This window comes from Schistocerca cancellata, chromosome 3 (assembly GCF_023864275.1).
Source record: "Schistocerca cancellata isolate TAMUIC-IGC-003103 chromosome 3, iqSchCanc2.1, whole genome shotgun sequence".
Taxonomy (NCBI): Eukaryota; Metazoa; Arthropoda; class Insecta; order Orthoptera; family Acrididae; genus Schistocerca; species Schistocerca cancellata.
Genome location: NC_064628.1, coordinates 36,162,109 through 36,183,354, shown reverse-complemented (window position 1 = coordinate 36,183,354; position 21,246 = coordinate 36,162,109). Strand labels below are relative to the sequence as shown.

At 39.2% G+C, this 21,246-nt stretch overlaps 1 protein-coding gene across 1 annotated transcript in view; it reads right to left on the bottom strand.

The window, feature by feature from the left end:
- Positions 1–21,246, bottom strand: part of LOC126176066 (uncharacterized) — a 121,020-nt gene that overhangs the window by 57,666 nt on the left and 42,108 nt on the right. Inside the window, exon 2 of the mRNA XM_049923200.1 lies at positions 3,523–3,738. Coding sequence (XP_049779157.1) covers positions 3,523–3,690 — 168 coding nt within the window. The 5' untranslated portion in view covers positions 3,691–3,738. The remainder of the gene's footprint in view (positions 1–3,522; positions 3,739–21,246) is intronic.

The following is a 21,246-nucleotide window of genomic DNA, read 5'->3' as shown; positions in this document are numbered from 1 at the left end:
CAATCATATAAGGGCAATGCCAGGAATAATTTGAAAGATCTCAGCAAAACGCCATGCAACATTACCAAACTTGTGTCAGTGGATCGCCAGTTCGAGCACCTGCTTTAAGTAAACAGTGTCCTAGCTACAAAAGGCCCTTTTCAGGGTTGACACAATTTGTTCTCAAGCTTTCTGTACGTGAACTAACAGCTGTTGATGGCTTTGTTCCCAGTATGTCTTATAATAACACAACAATGGATGAGTCAGGACCCCGGCAGATTAGCCCCCAGTGTGGAAGGCTAGCGTGCTACCACTGAGTGTGCGGGCTGCCTTGGATACACTACGATCTCTGGCAGGCAAAACATTCATTGTCATACATTGTCTACAGCATCTGGCAAAACGGCAATTGGAGTGTGTGGTGCCAAGTTTCCATAGTTTAAAAATAGTGCATTGTTGACCTACACAACATTAGTAATTTTGGTTCTTACTGGCATTAACTATCCAGGTTTAAAATTTCGTGACACAATTTTTCTCCACCCTGTATAGATGAAGTATAGAAAAAAGAATTAAGGTTCAAGGCGAAAAATTTACAATTTGAGGTTGGCTGATGACACTGTACTTCTATCAAAGACAGCAACAGACTTGCAAAATCAGTTGAATCAAAGAGATACTGTTTTGAAAAGAGGTTTAAAAAAGGAAACCAAGGACAATGGAATCAAATCAGATGATTCTGATGGAATTAGACTAGGAAATTAAGACACTAAAAATAGCACTTTAGTTCTGCTATCTGGGCATCAAAATAACTGGTGATGGCAGAAGTACAAATGATATAAAGTACAAACTGGCAACAACAAAAAATGCATTTCTAAGAAAGGGAAATTTGTTAACACTGAATTTAGCTGTTTGTAAATCTTGCAGTAGGCATTTATCCAGAGTGAGACCTTGTGTGAAGTAAAACTTGGTCAAGAAACTGTTCAGATGAGATGATTACGAAAACTTTTGAAATGTGGTGCTACAGAAGAATGCTGAAAACTAGATGAGTAAATCAAGTAACTAATGAAGAAGTAGTAAATTGATTTGAGGAGAAAATTAATTTATGACATAACTTCACAACAGAAATTACTGGTTGATAGGACACATCCTGTAGAAGAGGCTCATACAGGATAGACTTCAATAACCAGGCTTCAGACTTAACATCACAATAACAACAATAGAATATTAGGATAACTGTGCGATAATTTTTCTTAGCCTTGAACTTAAAAATTGGAAATAAAATTACTCTGATCTTATCATATTGATGTCATTGATTTCTCAGTCTCTCTCTCTATTTTCTTCGTCATACACCCCCCCCCCTCCCCCGCCTCCCTCCTCCCGGAAGTTGAGACTATGGGAACTTAAAATTACTCATGTATTTAGTTATTTAGTTGGTGAGCAGTTCCTAGTTGTATGTGAGCATTTTTGCAGCCATTTTTCTCACTGAGGTGATGGGCCAATGGGTGGAAAAAAAAGAACATATTTTATAGAAGCAGTTCACCATAGTTCTCACTGTGTGAGTGTGATAAAAAGTATATCTTGACCTCTTTCACCTCCCCGAGAGTTCTGGCTCATGATCAAATATATGAAAAGCAATGTGTAAGGGTAATGCACATAAATGGAAAATTCAGGATGCAATATATACACATCAAAAAGTTTTGCATCACCCCAGTTCCCAGAGCTCCTGAAGATAGTCATTGAATGTGGATAGTGTACTACCTCTGACTGTTCAGAGATGTCACTAAACCCACCCAAAGATGTAAACAACCATGCATGAGTAGTGCCTATTAGACAGAGGGGGTCCGACAGCCAATCAGTTCCAGTCATTCCGCCAGGAAGGAGGTATACAGCTCGTGTTGTGTGTAGTTCAGCCATGCCTAGACGGTCAATACCATGGTTTGATCTTGTCTGCATTGTTACTTTGTGCCAGGAAGGGCTCTCAACAAGGGAAGTGTCCAGGTGTCTCAGAGTGAACCAAAGTGATGTTGTTCGGATAAGAAGGAGATACAGAGAAACAGGAACTGTCGATAACATGCCTTGCTGAGGCCGCCCAAGGGCTACTACTGCAGTAGATGACCACTACCTATGGATTATCGCTCGGAGGAACCCTGACAGCAGTGTCACCATGTTGAATAATGCTTTTCCTGCAGCCACAGGATATCATGTTATGACTCAAACTGTGCACAGTAGGCTGCAGGATGAGCAACTTCACTCCCGATGTCCATGGTGAGGTGCATCTTTGCAACAATGAAACCATGCAGTGCGGTACAGATGGGCCCAACAACATGCCAAATGGACCGCTGAGGATTGGCATTACGTTCTCTTCACCGATGAGTGTCACATATGCCTTCAACCAGACAATCGTCAGAGACATGTTTGGAGGCAACCCAGTCAGGCTGAATGCCTTAGACACATGGTCCAGTGAGTGCAGCAAGGTGGAGGTTCCCTGCCGTCTTTGGGGTGGCATAATGTGGGACCAATGTACGCCGCTGGTGGTCATGGGAGGCGTTGTAATGGGTGTACGATACATGAATGCCATCCTATAACATATAGTGCAACCCTCTCGGAAGTACATTGGCAAGGCATTCATCCTCATGGACGACAATTCGTGCTGTTTATGGACAATGTGACCCACCAACCCCTCTGAGGGATCCACGCCAAATCGCCACTGAGGAGTGGAACAATCTGGACCAACAGTGCCTTGATGAACTTGTGGATAGCATGCCATGATGAATACGCACATTCATCAATGCAAGAGGATGTGCTACTGGGAATTAGAGGTACCGGTGCGTACAGAAATCTGGACTACCACCTCTGAAGGTTTTGCTGTATGGTGGTACAACATGCAATGTATGGTTTTCATGAGCAATAAAAAGTGCAGAAACGATGTTTATGTTGATCTCTATTCCAGTTTTCTGTACAAGTTCTAGAACTGTCATAACCGAGATGACGCAAAACTTTTTTTTGATGTGTGTGATATTTATATGAAGATATATCATTACTCACCAAATAGAAGAGGTACACTGACTACCATATAATCAATTGCTCAGGTTTTGGACACAGCTCTCTCTCTCTCTCTCTCTCTCTCTCTCTCTCTCTTTCTCACACACACACACACACACACACACACACACACACACACACACACACACACACACAGAGAGAGAGAGAGAGAGAGAGAGAGAGAGAGAGAGAGAGAGAGAGAGGGAGAGAGATACTCAAATGTATCCAGTCACTGGTGACATTCAGCATGGCAGTACTAAGAGATGATATAGCTGTGTGCATGCAAATGCTTTTTTTCCATTTTTCTCACCCCTAAGAGAATGTATTTTTCAGAAAGATAAGCAGTCTATCATCCCTTATATAAGCTTGTTTGCACCTCAGCACCTCTTCTATTTGGTAAATACTGTACAAGAATGAATGAACTAAATGCTGATAGTTTTTGTGAAAATTTAGAGGATATATTACAAATATCAGAATTTTTTTTTCTATATTAACACACATCAGTACCTCATTTGTCTGTGTCCTTAATGCATGCAGTCTTCCCTCCAGTTCTAACATCTCTGTTTCAGAAGATGCCAATAGTTCTCTAACCTGATGCTCATCTCCATTTTGTTCACTCATCTGTCCATGTAATATTTCCAGTTCTCTTTCTCTTATTGTGTATTCTTCCAGCATTTTATTATATTCTTCTTTAACATATGACAGGCGCTCCTCAGTAGCAACCTGTAGGCGTGATTTTTTAAATTTAGGGTCTTTGCACATGGTTGAAATGCAGTGCTGGAACTCTCAAGAAACATGCTAAATATTTCTTTAGATCAAGCTTAAAGTATTTTATATGAACATTGGACAATATTCACTCAGATTAAAAACAAAGATGATGAGACTTACCAAACAAAAGTGCTGGCAGGTCGGCTTGCCAGCGCTTTTGTTTGGTAAGTCTCATCATAAAAGATGATGAGACTTACCAAACAAAAGCGCTGGCAGGTCGGTAGACACACAAACAAACACAAACATACACACAAAATTCAAGCTTTCGCAACCAACAGTTGCCTCGTCAGGAAAGAGGGAAGGAGAGGGAAAGACGAAAGGATGTGGGTTTTAAGGGAGAGGGTAAGGAGTCATTCCAATCCCGGGAGCGGAAAGACTTACCTCAGGGGGAAAAAAGGACAGGTATACACTCGCACACACACACACACACACACATATCCATCCGCACATACACAGACACAAGCAGACATTTGTAAAGGCAAAGAGTTTGGGCAGAGATGTCAGTCGAGGCGGAAGTACAGAGGCAAAGATGTTGTTGAAAGACAGGTGAGGTATGAGCGGCGGCATATTGAAATTAGAAATTAGCGGAGATTGAGGCCTGGCGGACAACGAGAAGAGAGGATATGCTGAAGGGCAAGTTCCCATCTCCGGAGTTCTGACAGGTTGGTGTTAGTGGGAAGTATCCAGATAACCCAGACGGTGTAACACTGTGCCAAGATGTGCTGGCCGTGCACCAAGGCACGTTTAGCCACAGGGTGATCCTCATTACCAACAAACACTGTCTGCCTGTGTCCATTCATGCAAATGGACAGTTTGCCGCTGGTAATTCCCACATAGAAAGTTTCACAGTGTAGGCAGGTCAGTTGGTAAATCACATGGGTGCTTTCACATGTGGCTCTGCCTTTGATCGTGTACACCTCCCGGGTTACAGGACTGGAGTAGGTGGTGGTGGGAGGGTGCATGGGACAGGTTTTACACCAGGGGCGGTTACACAGGTAGAAGCCAGAGGGTAGGAAGGTGGTTTGGGGATTTCATAGAGATGAACTAAGAGGTTACGAAGGTTAGGTGGATGGCGGAAAGACACTCTTGGTGGAGTGGGGAGGATTTCATGAAGAATGGATCTCATTTCAGGGCAGGATTTGAGGAAGTCGTATCCCTGCTGAAGAGCCACATTCAGAGTCTGATCCAGTCCCGGAAAGTATCCTGTCACAAGTGGGGTACTTTTGGGGTTCTTCTGTGGGAGGTTCTGGGTTTGAGGAGATGAGGAAGTGGCTCTGGTTATTTGCTTCTGTACTAGGTCAGGAGGGCAGTTGCGGGATGCAAAAGCTGTTTTCAGGTTGTTGGTGTAATGTTTCCGGGATTCCGGACTGGAGCAGATTCGTTTGCCACGAAGACCTAGGCTGTAGGGAAGGGACCGTTTGATGTGGAATGGGTGGCAGCTGTCATAATAGAGGTACTGTTGCTTGTTGGTGGGTTTGATGTGGACGGACGTGTGAAGCTGGCCATTGGACAAGTGGAGGTCAACGTCAAGGAAAGTGGCATGGGATTTGGAGTAGGACCAGGTGAATCTGATGGAACCAAAGGAGTTGAGGTTGGAGAGGAAATTCTGGAGTTCTTCTTCACTGTGAGTCCAGATCATGAGAGACAGATGTGGATAGACTTACCTTAGGGGGAAAATACATATACACAGACACAAGCAGACATTTGTAAAGGCCTTTACAAATGTCTGCTTGTGTCTGTGTATATGCGGATGGATATGTGTGTGTGTGCGAGTGTATACCTGTCCTTTTTTCCCCCTAAGGTAAGTCTATCCACTCCCGGGACTGGAATGACTCCTTACCCTCTCCCTTAAAACCCACATCCTTTCGTCTTTCCCTCTCCTTCCCTCTTTCCTGACGAAGCAACCGTTTGTTGCGAAAGCTTGAATTTTGTGCGTATGTTTGTGTTTGTTTGTGTGTCTATGACCTGCCAGCACTTTTGTTTGGTAAGTCTCATCATCTATCCCATCCTTCATCAAAGACATATATAATGGAAGGGGAACGATAATAAATAACTGAGGTATTGAGTAGCCAACAGGCTCATGTGCGTATTGACCACACAATGCACTAGCAATATGGTAAGTACTTTACTCATTACATTGTTTTTCCTCCACCCACCACTTCTGATTATTGTAATTGTGAGTGACTTGTATCACAAAGGTTCCTAATAGTACCTGGCCTTTTATATAGTCACTCCTGTAATTAGATATACATATGTCTAAGTATTTATGAATATATCTGAATGAGAAAGTGTAAATTTTTTATTTATTTATATACTTGTTCCATAGATCTGTACATGTGAGCAAGTCACTCAGATGTGGAACGTGTCAATGTATATAATAAAATACATAGAATAAAGACATTGTTATAGTATTAAAAACAGTGCACAAAAGTCATACTTATTAGCTTAAAAACTAGTCAACATAAATGTGAATATAGCAGTTTCATATTTAGGGCATTATTGCATCTATTTTAACCTTGAACAGTAATCAAAACTTCCCACTTTGGGTTTAAAAGTGACCCAAAAATGGAAATGAGAAAAACAGGAATTGTTACATTAGGGCATTATTACATTAGTTTAACAGTAAACAGTGTCAAAAAATTTAAAAACATCTTTCCAATCTGGGTTTTACTTATTTCTCTGAAAGAATTCCTCTAGTGAATAAAGTGAGGTCTCAAGTAAATAATTTTTCAAGCTATGTTTAAATACTGATGTACTACTCCTTATACTTTTGATGCTGTTGGGTAGGGAATTGAAAATTTTCGTTCCAGCGTACTTTACCCCTTTCTGAATAAGTGTCAAGTTCTTTAACTCACAGTGGAAATCCTCTTTTCTTCTGGTGTTATGTTCATGATGTATGCAATTCGTTTCATACAGGGTGGGGTTATTTGTTACGAAGCACATCAGTGAATATATGTACTGCAGTTAGTAGATGACAAATAGGATGAGGTTACACATTATGACAAATGGGATGCGGTTACACGTTAATGTTTGGTGTCAGCATCTTGTAGAGTACGTTGGACAATGTGATGTACAAGATGTTACTTATTTACCTTGTTCTTATGGTTTGTTTGTTTACTGTTGTCTGGTTCATGGCATACAGCAATGTGTTCATTAGAGTCTAATCATGAATAAATAAACACTCATACCCAATGATCGGCATAAATTAATAACGAATGAGGGGCTTACATAAACAGTCTTAAAAGGGTACATGAAAGGAAAGAGGAGGTGAGGAAGCAAGACATTCCTGATCATGGATGATGTGATGGATGGCAGCACATACACCAGAATTAAGAAGGGTGCAATGAGTCACATGAAACTGAGATGCAAAGGACCTGCAAATACAGCAGGAAACTGATGATGATGATGACCAAATGTATTACATGATTAAGTTTTATCAGTCTGCAAAGTTGCTGTAATCAGTCCCGTGCTGAAGATGCGCATCATTCCTCAAAATGATTTGACATATGCAAACATCTTTATATTTGACACCTTATTTTCCAACTTCTTAGTTGCAAGTATCATTCATTAATAAGAAGGGGTAGGGATACACATCACGCCAAAGCTGTGATGTCCAGTACTACAGTGGCAAGGCCAGCATGATTACTCATGCTCCAATGCCTTCTATGGAGTGATTGCTCACAGTTAAACTTGGTGGTCAGACATTATTATGTAGCACAGGGGAACTGTAAGCAATGTGTTGTCTTCAAAGGTCTGTCCACCATTAGGTTATATATACACTTAAAGCATAGTGCCTAAAGTGGGCAGTGGCTTTTTTAAATCAATGAAAAGTGGCATGATGACGGGATTAGGAACTTCAAAGTGAAAGATAGACACACCAACATCAATTTACAATGTGTCAGTGCAGGACACATATATTTATGGTATGTGATGGTATATCAGGTGCTAAGTGTGCTTAAGAGCTCTGACCACAATGAAAGAAATTCAAAGTACAAAGAAATTACAATATCTTCAATGTAAAAGATTCTGGAAACTTACAAAATGAAGTGAGAGAAGGGGCGATACAAAAAGTAAAGAAAGTACTGGCAAAAAATGTGACTGAAGTAAATATTCATATGGGGAGCAGAGAAATTAATGTCCAAATAATTTTCTCCTACTTTTTAACCATGAATGTGTATTTATGTTTTCAGTATGAACACTTAACAAATACATCTGCAATTCAAGCAAGTTAACACATTGATTTTTAAATTGCCAAAGCAGTGCATGAAAGATAAACTCACCAATACCAATTTACATCATAGCAATGCAGGACACTTATATATTTATGATTTATGATGGTGTATAAGGTGCATGATGAAACAAATTCAGTTTACAAAGACATTACAATACCTTCCATGTAAAAGATAATGGACACATAGAAAGTGGACTCAGAGAAGTGGAGCTGCAAAAATTAAGAAATGTACTATTAAGCAATGTGACTGAAGTAAATATTCATACTATAGAACAAAGAAACTAATGTCTGAATAATTTCCTCCTACATTTCCAACCATGGTACCTATTTTTGTTTTCAGTATGAACACTCAAAAAATGCATCTCCAATCTGAACAAGTTACCACATTGATTTTGAAATTGCCAAAGCAGTGTGCAATTTCAGTGAAGGAGAATTTATAAAGATGTGATTAGTACTTTACTTTTATTGTATTTATTCATTCATCCAAAACATCTTTCCAGATTGTAGGAGACAGAACAACAAAAAACCAAAGAGTAACACAACACAACACAGTAAAAATACAGTGTTATTTCAGTAGATACATAAATTTTAGCTTTATCCACAAAAGCGCTTTCACTACTAGCAGTAGCTACACTGTCTTGTTTCAAGTCTCTCTTATCTCAAATGTTCTAAAAATCTGCCACTGAATAGAAGCAGTGTTCTGATAAGAATGCCCTTAGGGTTAATTGTGTTTTATTCATCTCACGGCGTACATTTGCAATCCATTTGGTTTGCGTACAGGAGACGTGTCAAAAATTTATCATACGATTACAATTATTTTTACATTAATAAATAACAGCACTATGATAAATAATAACTCTATAAGGATATTTCTTGGAATATGTAACAGATTGTATCCAGCTCAAATTTCCAGTCTGTCTAGCATGAATTCATCCACTGAGTAATAACACTTCAGTGTCAGTACATCATGTAGATTTCTTTTAAGTGAACCTAAATTCATCTGCATCAACTTGTTCCCATTTAATTTATTACAAATTTTCATTCTCTGGGCATACAGCCTGAGGTGGTGGGTGGGCAGCACAAAATTTTCTTTCAAAAAATGGTTCAAATGGCTCTGAGCACTATGGGACTTAACATCTATGGTCATCAGTCCCCTAGAACTTAGAACTACTTAAACCTAACTAACCTAAGGACAGCACACAACACCCAGTCATCACGAGGCAGAGAAAATCCCTGACCCCGCCGGAAATCGAACCCGGGAACCCAAGTTTTCTTTGTTTCTAGTATCATGTGAACGGACAAAATGGTTTCCCTCAAATAATTTATGTCTTGTGTACAAAAATATAATAATCTCATGTATGTATAAGGATGGCAGAGTTAATATTTTACGTTTTCTAAATAATGGTCAACATTGTTCTTTGGGATTTGCAGTGCACATATTTCGAATGACTTTTTTTCTGTATTTCTAGTATCCGCACTATGTTTGTCGAGTTACCCTAAAAAAACAATACCATACCTAATAAGGGATTAAAAGTAGCTTGTATATGCTACTTTTTCTGTGTCCATGTCAGTTGCAGTTGATAATATTTGCATTGCAAATGCAAAGCTGCTCAGTTTGTTTGCTAGGTATTCAATGTGTGTCTGCTAGCTCTAATTTTTATCTACATTTAAACCTAAGAGTCTGACTGAGTTAACTTCTTCTATATCTTGGATGTTGTGTACAATCTTAATCTGCTCACATTTTGACTGTTTGGCTTTCAATTGCATCAGTATGTTTAGATTCAGCCCATTTAGCTGAAACCAAGTTTCTAAGGTAGTGAGGGTACTGATCACAGATTCGTTTTTTTTTTTTATGAATCCTGATCTTCAACTAAGACAGAAGTGTCATCTGCAAACAGAACTGATGGGGAGATGATATTTAATGGTAAGTCACTAACATGGAAGAGAAATAGGACTGGGCCTATTTGAAGAGATGCTAACTCTTTGCTTTCTGTTTGATAAGCAGGATTTAAGCCACTGCAGGGCACAGTCACTAAAACAACACTTTTCAAGTTTGTAAACAAGCAATGCATGGTTTACAAAATCAAACACCTTTGTGAGGTTGCAGAAAATTGAATAATGATATGATTTTTACGTTCTGTGGAAGACTAATGTAAATTTGTATACCACTGTTTATTGTGGATGTTTTGTAGGGTAATGTCTCAACTGATTTTACTTGAAGCTTTCCCTTTTGTCTTGTATCATGCTCATGGACATTAAAATTTTTATTTATGTCTTTTAAATTCTTTCTAACATGTGCATGCAGGGAAATGGGAGGAGTACTGAAAACTTCTGAAGAGGTGTCTTCAAGAATCTGTATGTTGAGCATGTGGCATTGCTCTTACAGTTCTTTCTTTGGCTAGGAAAATGAGTGAACTAGGTTGTGTATTACCCCAGAATGTAACTCCATACAGTAGGATGCTATGGAACTGAGTAAAGTAGGCAACTTGGATGGTGCTAAGACACGCAATAAAAGAAAATAATCGTAGACTATAACATATTTGATTCAGTGTTCCATTTATTTTGTTTATATGTGTATGCCATTTGAAGTTATTTTGAAGCCATATGCCTAAAAACTTTGTTTCCTGAGAAGATGAAATTTTGTTGGAGTTTATTGTCACAATGGTGTTGCATGCATCACTTTTCAAACACTTATTTAGAAATGTTGGTTTTTTTATGCTTATCAGTAATTTATTCCCCTCAGTCCATCTATTTAGATGGCCTGTTGTTTTATTTACAGCTGCTTCTAGCCGACTTCGGGTGTTTCCTGTAATGAAGATGGTTGTGTTATCTGCAAAAACAGTATTTGTTTGAGACTCAATGTTTAGATTTAAATCGATTATGTACAAAAGAAAGAGGATTGGCCCAAAAATGGATCCCTGAGAGACTCTGCATCCAAGAAACATGACCTAGTATTTTCCTTTAGTTCATGTTTTATTTGTAATTTCTGTTTCCTGTTTGTAAAGTATGATACGAACCATTTTAGTGCAGTACCTCTAATGCCACATACACTGATCAGCCAGAACATTATGACCATCAGCCTAATAGCTGGTATGTCTACCTTCGGGATGAATAACAGCAGTGACGCATCAAGGCTTGGAAGCAATGAGGCTTTGGTAGACTGCTGGAGGGAGCTGGTAGTATATCTGCACACACAGGTAAATTCCGGAAACGGGGCGATGAGCTCTGACATCACGTTCAATCACATCCCAGATGTGTTTGATTGTATTCAGATCTGGTGAGATGGATGTAACGGAACATATTAAAGGTTTTACTGTACCGAAGTATGCGATACCCTCCAAATTCAACCAGTTTAACGAGTATTTATGATTATAGAAAAGTTATTGTGTATGTTAACAATGATTGCGTAACATGTCTCCATAAACAGTCAACCCATTAAATTATACTGAATAACTAACCCACACAAAAGTTAATATCACTTGATCACTGATACAGCAAATGTCATCATGTAAAAACACTGAGTTCATCTTAAATAATTAATATGAAGTACGAAAATTAGTGTACAACTTAGGTATTTTGGATCTCCTTAAATAAAAATCACCCAGTGAAACCTATTTATTCACTAGGAGCGGTTTCACTTAGTATTCACCAAATCAATCCTGTTTTAGATGAAAACCAATGTATTTCTTAATAATTCATGTTAATTACTTATTTATGCAAATTAGAGAAGTCAATTGACAAACTTCTAGAAAACGGACTTTTTGTAACAAAGAATTATTCTGTCAAGTCAACAAATCTGTCTGTCATTTTAATAACATGTTAAATTATGTCACTCGATGCAAATTAATAACTTTTCTGCACAAATTATGATAACAGATGTACATGTGACTTGTAAACTATATCTCTTTTTAGTAGTTCTTTGACAATGTTATAAATACGAGCAGCAAGAAGGGTCGAGAGGCAGTCGGAATGTCACTTTGGTACAGTGTGTTTGTGTGTTATTGTTTGAGGTGGATAAACAATCCTAAGAACATGTAAAGGAAGTTGTGTTGTGTCATAGTCTTTGGTGGACAGTGGAATTAAGATGGCCACCAGAGAAATAAATATTTGAAGTTTACATATTTGTTGGTTTCGTTCATCCTTTATCATCAAAAGCACATAAAACAAAACACGGGACCTCATGTTTTTTAACCATAGACAACCAGATTTAGAGCCAGCATCAACATCGAGACACAGCAGCGATCCAGCAAGCAACAGTGATTACTACAATGCATTGTAATGGCGCCAACCTAACATCAAGTGCTAACAAGCTCCGTAAATGGGAGTGAAATAGTGCGATGATAGCAATTAGCAATATCTACGACCAGGCGACCATTACATGGAGCACCAGCACATCAACTGGAACTTGCCACTAAGCTCCTCATACCACTCCATCACACCCCTGGCCTTGCTACACGGTGCATTATCTTGCTGAAAACTGCCACAGCTGTTGGGAAACATGACTGTCACGAAGGTGTGTAAGTGGTCTGCAGCCAGTGTACGATACTCCGTAGCCACCACGGTGCCTTGCATGAACTTCACTGGATCCATGGATGCCCACGTGAATGCTCCCCAGAGCATAATAGAGCTGCCGCCAGCTAGGCTCCTTCCAGCAGTACAGGTGTCCAGGAGCTATTCCCCTGGACAATGACGAATTTGTGCCCTTCCATTGGCACGAGGAAGACGGTATCAGGATTCATCAGACCATACAACACTCTGCCACTGAACTAACATCGAGTACTGACGGTTGAGCCCACTTCAGTTGCAATTGCCAGTGTCATGGCGTTAACATTGGCACCTGCAAGGATCATCAGCTGCAGATGCCCATCAGTGTTCAGAGCATTTTGTGTTTAGACACATTTTTACTCTGACCAGCATTAAAGTCTACTGTTAGTTCTGCCACTTTCCACCAATGGTCCTGTTTTCCAGCCCCTCTCCCCCCCAGCCAACGATGTCTGACATCTATAATGAGAGGTGGCCACACAACCCTTCAATATCTGGACCTGGTTTCAACTTGGTTTTGCCACATATTGAAGACACTCACCACAGCACTCCTCGAACACCCGACAAGTCGTGCAGTTTCCGAAATGCTCATGGCGAGCCTCCAGGCAATCACAATCTGCACTCAGTCAAACTCAGATACATCATGCATCTTTCCCATCTACAAACAGACAGCACACTTACTGATACTACATGCATGATGCATGTGTCGGATTACCAGTCATTGCTCGCCAGGCAAAGATGCTATTGACTGGGCATGTTATATTGATAGTAGGTTGTTGGTCATAATGTTCTGGCTGATCAGTGTACTTGGATGTTGTGAAACAATATGTTGTGGTCCAATATGTCTAAGGCTAGTAAAGTCTAAAACAATGCCAGTGGCACTTTGGTTTTTTGTCAGTTGTTTGCAGAGCATTGTGTATAAAATCACAGATGGCACCAGTTGTTGATTTATTTTGCCTGAATTCATGCTGCATATCAATGAGATTTTTGTTTTTCTCTAAAAATTTCATTAACCTGTTACACATTATTTTTTCTATGATTTTACTAAAGCCTGATAATAAGTCAATTAGTCAATAGTTTTCTGTATTTGATAGCAATTTTTAAATGGTCTGGAAATGTGCTTGTCAGGCAAGACAAATTGACTATATCTGCAAGAGGTAGTGAAATGTTTGTAATACATTGCTTTATGAGGCAGCCAGAAATGTTTTCTTAAGAGCTGATCAAACATGGATGCTTTCACCTGGAGATGCTCCACAAGCACAGATTGAAAAAGAACATGACTTTACTTTGTTTTTCTGTTTCTTTCTAGAATCTGTTTTGTCACTGACTATTAAATTATATATCTGCATAGTAACACCTGAAAAGATTCGTGATGTGTAGGGGATCAATTACACTCTTTTTCTCGTGGTTCAGAGTGATATTTTCCATTGTATATTTGCTATCTTCCTTACTACTTTCCAAACTGCTTGGCTTTTAGTTACTTACCCTCTTATGAAGTTATCATTGGCCATTTTTTGCCTGGCATGTCATTTGTAGATTTCTGTGTATAGCTGTTCAGAAGGGGGGAGACGAGTGTGTTATTGTTTTTCTGTATCTGAGTAATTTTTATTTCCTTGCACTTGCCTTTCTCCGTGACATTACATACCATATGAATGTTTTGAATTTATCATTGCAAAGTAAAAACACGTTAATTTCAGAGATGTGTGGCTCCATTCATGGGTTCAAGATGTAATTCTCTTTGCAGAACAGACAACTAGAAAATGGGAACACTTCATTTCACCAAAGTATCCTTTTTAAAGATGGAGGCACAGTGGAATCTTGAACACTATAAAAATATAATATTGATCTTCTCCTTGAATTTGAAACTCATTTCCAGGATCCTGAAAAGTTTAATGAAAAGATTAACGTCTTTTCACTGTTTTCTCTTCCCATTTCAACTGATGTTGACAATTTGGAAACCAAGCTACAGTTGGAACTTACACACTTAAAATGTGACAGGCTGTTTCCTACAAAATTTGTTTCATAGACTTTTATAAGAATTTTCCTCAGCATAAATATCCATGGCTTTACAAGTTTGCAGCTATGATCAATGATTGGATCTACATACTTACACAAACATCTTTTTTCCGCAATGAAGAGAATGAAATCTACCCACACAAGCTCACTGACAGGCTTCATCTTAAAAGTTCTTCTCTGAATTAGCAGCACTCATAAAGTGTTACTAGACATTTAACCTTTAAGTGAAAAGCCAAATAAGTAATATTCACTGTCATTTTGCATTTTTATGTTTAGCATTTGAATAAAATGGTCACCAAATACAGACTGATGTCAATTTAAATTCTGTCTGAAAACAGTATACATTATAAGGCTGTGTCAATCGTAATATACTTATTTTACTCTTTCTTTATTTCATCAGATTATTAAAAGTGATGTAAGTATAATTTCATTACCATTTTCATTAATATATAAGAATACAAAATAAATTTGGCATTAAATGCATTAAGGAATCACCCTTATGCAAAACATCTCCACAGAGCATCCTGTTAGCAGTTATACAACTACTCATTGACAACATTTTGTCTTGCAAAACTACTTTGTTCCAATTCCTTACTCCCCACCTTACTGCTTCTCCCACCATTAGTAACCACAAGCCGGCCTGTTAATCACTGTTGATGCATGAGTGCAAGCCAGTTGACACAAACAGATTAGTAAACAAGTTTGGATTAAACAAAGAAATTGATTTTCAGGCAAATTTTCAAATATGCACTATTAAGCTGGTCCCTTGGCTGTTAAGTCTGTCTGCAGTCAAAACACACAGTAGACTGTCAGGCTCCAGCTGCCACCAGTGAGACACCAGGAGAGTAGCAAGTTACATATTTATAATGTAATTGCATAGATAAAAAAAAGTCTAGTCACCAAGTTGCAGCAGGAGAACACACATATAAAAAGTATTACTTATGCAAGTTTTCACAGCCAGTGGCTCCTTCTTATGTCAGAAGGGTTGAAGGGGAAGGTAGAGAGGTGAAGGAAAAGGACTGGTCAGGTTTAGGAAAAGGAAGTTTGGAAAAGTCATCCAGAACACCAAGTCAGGGGAGGCTTACAGGAAGGGATGAGAAGGAAAGACTGAGTGTTGGGGACTGCAGCTCATGAGATTTGAAAACCTGAGAGCTTAAAGGTAGAAGATAGTGTAATCTGCATATCAGAGATTACTTCTAAAACATCGTGGTTGAGTTAATAAGAGTGAAAAGCTAAGTGCATTATATGTGATAAGAGGTGGGACGGCAGATGTGGAAGGGGGGTGGGGAAAAATAGACGGATCAGAAAATGAAAGACAAAGAAAACTAAAAGGATGCAATGAAAGAAATAGTTACTGTGAAAAAGTGCTGAGGCCGAAGAAATTAACGTGAGAACCATGTTGTAATGCCAGTTCCCACCTGTTGAGTGTTTGGGGGAAGAATCCAGATGGAATGTGTGGTGAAATAGGCACCAAGGTCACGACTATCATGTTGTAGTGCATACTCTGCAGCAGGAAACTCTATGGTGCCAGCATACACCTTCTGTCTATACCCAATCATCCTAACTCATAGTTTGATGATAGTCACACCAATTTAAAAGGCCCAAAAGTGTTAACATAACAGCTAGTATATGACATATGTCATTTATGTTTTGCCAATCACAGGTCTGGCATAGGTGGTGGTAGGAGGGTGCATAGGGCAAGTCTTGTAGTGTGTGTTGTCACAGCGGTAGGAGCCATTGGATGGGGAGATGAGTGCAGGAGCATAGGGTCTGACAAGGATATTGCAGAGATTAGGAGGATGATGTGTGGTGGGAAAAATCTCAGACAGAATGGACCTCATTTCATAGCATGATTTTAGGAAGTTATGGCCTTGTTGAAGTAACTGATTAATACATTCAAGATTAGGACAATACTGAGTAACAAGTGGTGTACTCCTAAGTTGTTTTGTGGAGGGGTCAGCAGTACCAGGATTGGATGTAATGGCAGGGAAATCTGCTTTTGAACTAGGCTGGTGGAGTAACTATGTCCAGTACAGGCTGAGGTGAGAATGTTGATGTATTGCTGTAAAGAGTAAGCATCTGCACAAATACATGTGCCTCAAATGCCAAGGATACATGGGAGGGCGATTTTGACATAGAAAGGATGGCAACTGTCAAAATTTAAGTACTGTTGTTTGTTAGTAAGTTTAATGTGAACAGAAGTGTGTAGCAGGCCTTCGGTGAGGATGAGATCAACATCAAGGTAAGTTGCATGGGATTCGGAATAATACCAAGTGAGATTTAACTGGGAAAATGTATTTAGAGATTCCAGGAATTTTAACACATCAGCCTCATCATGAGTCCATACAGCAAAGGTGTCATCAATGTATCTAAACCATACCAGGGGCTGAAGGCTTATCTCTATATTGCATATTACACTATCTCCCATCTTTAAGCTCTTGGGTTTTCAAATCTTGTCCTGTGCAGTTCCCAACAATCAGTCTTTGCCTCTCATCACTTCCAATAAATCTCCCTCCAACCAGGGGTTCTGGATGACTTTTCTGAACATTACCTCTTTACCTAAACCTCCTCAGTCCTTTTCCTTCACCCCTCTTCCTTCTCCTTCAAACCTTCTGCCACTGGCTCTGAAAGCTTCCATACAGATTCCTGGCATCACTCATTGGTGCAAGCAGAGCTCAAAGTTTGTAGCATTTTATCCAGAGTTGATCGGGGTCCTGTTGCACTGTCAGGGTCTCAACTGATGGCTCCATAAATTCTGTGACAGTCTTGGCTGCAGATATATGGACCAGTGTTACAGAGTGGAGAATTGTAAGGCTCCCCTCACTAGGTCATGGGTGCACTACACACAGGAAGCAGCTACTCAGGGTAGCAGAGTACTTGTGGCCTTTTATACTTGTGTTGTCCTGCCACTGCTTAGTGAGAAGCTTTTTTATCTATCCAGTTATATTATACTTTCAAAAATTGGTTATTTTCATTGGTAAGTTTCATATTTCGTTTTTTGTGTGTTTTCCTAGCTTGATTTTTAATTCCTTGTGTCTTTTTGTATTTAAAGGTGCAGTCTAGTGTTTTAGTAATTGTAAACTGTATATTCACACAATCTGTACTGCAGTAGTCATTTCCTTTGAACCACCAGCTACACAGGGTTAGTGACAAGTTGTAATACATTCGTGTCCCTGAAGGCAGAGTGTCAACATGAAGGCTGGCCAAGTAGACACATGGCAACAGGGGTCTGCTACTTATCAGGAGCACTATGTTAGGCATGTCATAGAGCTCCTTAGGCAAATAGCATCTGCTGCTGAAAAGAAGTCCAATTACTGCTCAGTATGCTTGCTACAAGAACCCCATCCAAAAGGAGGCCCTGCTGGCAGCTATTGAGTGTGCAGGGTGCAGTCGTCTGCAAGTTGTGGCTCACATAAACAGTAATTACATCTGTAGCTTGGGTCCTGAGGCCATGTTCAGTTTGTATGGGCAAGTGGCAGAAAGGAGAAGATTCCTGGCATCACTCATGGGGGTGCAAGCAGAGCTCAAAGTTTGTAGCATTTTACCCAGAGTTGATCGGGGTCCTGCTGCACTGTCAGGGTCTCAACTGATGGCTCCATAAATTCTGTGACATTCTTGGTTGCAGATATATGGACCAGTGTTACAGGGTGGAGAATTGTAGGGCTCCCCTCAATAGGACATGGGTGCACTACACACAGGAAGCAGCTAATCAGGGTAGCAGAGTACTTGTGGCCTTTTTTTTAGGCTGGGTTGTAAGTTGAGGTCCTCTGATGAATGCTTGCCAGTCAATAAGCAGAGAGCAAAATCAGACCACATACAAAAAAAAAAAAAAAAAGACACTTCAATTGTTAAAATTTTAACAGGAACTGTCATAACATTTGTAGCAAAGTGTCTGAATTTACTGTCCTCCAGGAATTGCTCTCAAATTATTTTCTGAACCAAGAGCTGCATGAAAGCTTGACTAGAAAGATCTGAAATATTTCGCGAGGTATGGAATGTATATCAAAAAGACAGATGAGATCCTGTAGCACAGGGAGTGATCACTGCAGTCAACAAAAATATTGTGTCTATTTAGGTCAAAATTAAGTCTATCTGTGTAGTTATCTGGATGCAAGTAACAGGCCCAGGTGAATTCAAGTTAATTATTGGATGTTTTTACCAGTCTCCTGAAACCAACATGACAAGTTTAGAATCATTCAAAGAAAGTTTACACTCAGTGACACATAAACACCCACACCATGCAATATTAGCTGGAGGAAACTTCACCTGGGATGTCTGTGCATCCATTGCAGGTGGTACTGACAAAGACTGTTGTGAAGTAGTTTCGAACATGTTTTCTGAAAACTGACCTTATCAACATTGTCAGGTAGCTACAAAAATATCTGACCTTATCCACACTGTCAGTGTAGAGACAGAATTAATCATCATTATATCATCATAGCAATGATGATAACTAAAGTTAATAAATTCATCAAGAAAGCAACGAGGCAAAGTGTAATCTAATTGTAAACTGAGTTCTGGAGAAGTACGTGCTCTGTAAGTGGGTTGAAGACATCACAGTTTAAAAGAAAAATTTGGAAAATGCTGTGGAAGCAGAGACTGTTGCACTGTAAGTTCAAAAAAGAACACACAAATGATGACAGGCAAAAGTTAGCAAAATTTGTATTTTTGTAAAGAGATCAATGCATGAAGCATACAACAACTTCCACTATCATACCATAGCAAAAGATCTTGGAAGAACATGAAAAAATTTTGATTCTAAATGTTAAGTGAATTGAAGGTTTCTATCCAGTCACTAACTGACCAACCTGTTGTGGCAATAGAAGACAACAAAAGGAAGAATGAAGATGCAAATTTCACACTCAAGAAATCATTCAGGCAGGAGGTTCATACAAAGATAATATTGTTTGACTATTACACAGCCTTCCATATGGAGGAAATTGTAACAGGCAGCCCTGGCAAAGAGAAGCAACAGAAACAGGTGGAAACAAATAAGTTCCCAAGTTCAGATAGAATCCCAATTTGGTCTCACAGTGAGTATTCTAGGGCACTGACCCCTTACTTAGCTCACATTTATAAACAGAGTTCTCACCAAGCACAAAGTCCCAAGCAACGGGAAAAGAGCACATGTGACACCCGTATATAAGAAGGGTAAAGGAATGTACTTGTAAAATTTCAGACCAATATGCAAGTCTATACAACACTAGTGTGACACATTCTTGAATATTTCTTAAGCGTTTGGGATCCCTACCAGCGTACATATTATGTAAGTACCACAAAAATAAGATAAGTTAGGTCTCATACAGGGGCATTTTTCCCTTGCTCTATTTGTGAGTGGGGAAAGAAAATGACTAGCAGTGGTGCCCTGCACAATACAGCAATTTTTGGAGTATGTATGTAGACGTAGATAATGTCATTCATAAAACACGTGTAGTCCACTTTGTTACATTAACATGTCTTATTTCTGCAATTTTCTTGTTTAAGGATTTGACAACTTTCTCAAGTACAGCTGAGGAGAGTTCTGATGATATAAAATTTCTCTGCCCGGCTCTTCTCTTAGTTCCGAATTCATCAGACTCCTCATGAAGTCTAACAGATGTCTGCAGTGTCAACAAGCAACCTTAAAAACAAACAAACACACAAACAAAATTCATACCATCATAAATGCTCATGCTCTTACTAACAAAAATAATTTGTTCTAAAGACCAGGAAAGAAGTGGAAAAATTGTGGGGTTACCTCAAGTGAACAGTGACCCAAATAAATAACAAAAATTTAAGATCTTATATGAGAATTTCCATGCCCCAACCAGAAAGAGAGAAAAAAAGATATATAATTGGGAAATGGGTTCCACTGAATCATACTAATAGGAATGTCCAAGGAACTGTCGAATTCTGCAGACACTGCAATGAATCTCCAAAGCTAGGTACTAAGCAAAATTAAAACTTGGAAACATCCTGATAGGAGAGAAGGGGAATGTCAGTTTGATCATGAATGTGTGAACAAATCTTTTCATAGAGAAATCTCCAATGTTAAAGACTAAGAGGAGTAGAAACATATCCAGACCAGTATGCAGTCAAAATCAAAAATAACTTCACACATCTAACAAACAAGGAACTGAAAACCAACTAAGAAAAAAAAAAAAAAAAGAATTACAACCCACACCAGAAAGTATTATTGTCAAGAAACAACATGAATAATAATATTAACAGACAAATCAGAAGAGCTGAAAAATTAGCCTAATTAATCTCACATAAAAGACATCAAAAACTGCTTGATGGACTTTAGAATATTCAAGAAGAAACCACCAGGCACTGTTAAAATTTTATACCCACAAAACAGAGAAAATCTGAATAGCCTCATATGTTGTTGTTGTTGTGGTCTTCAGTCCTGAGACTGGTTTGATGCAGCTCTCCATGCTACTCTATCCTGCGCAAGCTTCTTCATCTCCCAGTATCTACTGCAACCTACATCCTTCTGAATCTGCTTAGTGTATTCATCTCTTGGTCTCCCTCTACGATTTTTACCCTCCACACTGCCCTCCAATGCTAAATTTGTGATCCCTTGATGCCTCAAAACATGTCCTACCAACCGATCCCTTCTTCTAGTCAAGTTGTGCCACAAACTTCTCTTCTCCCCAATCCTATTCAGTACCTCCTCATTAGTTACGTGATCT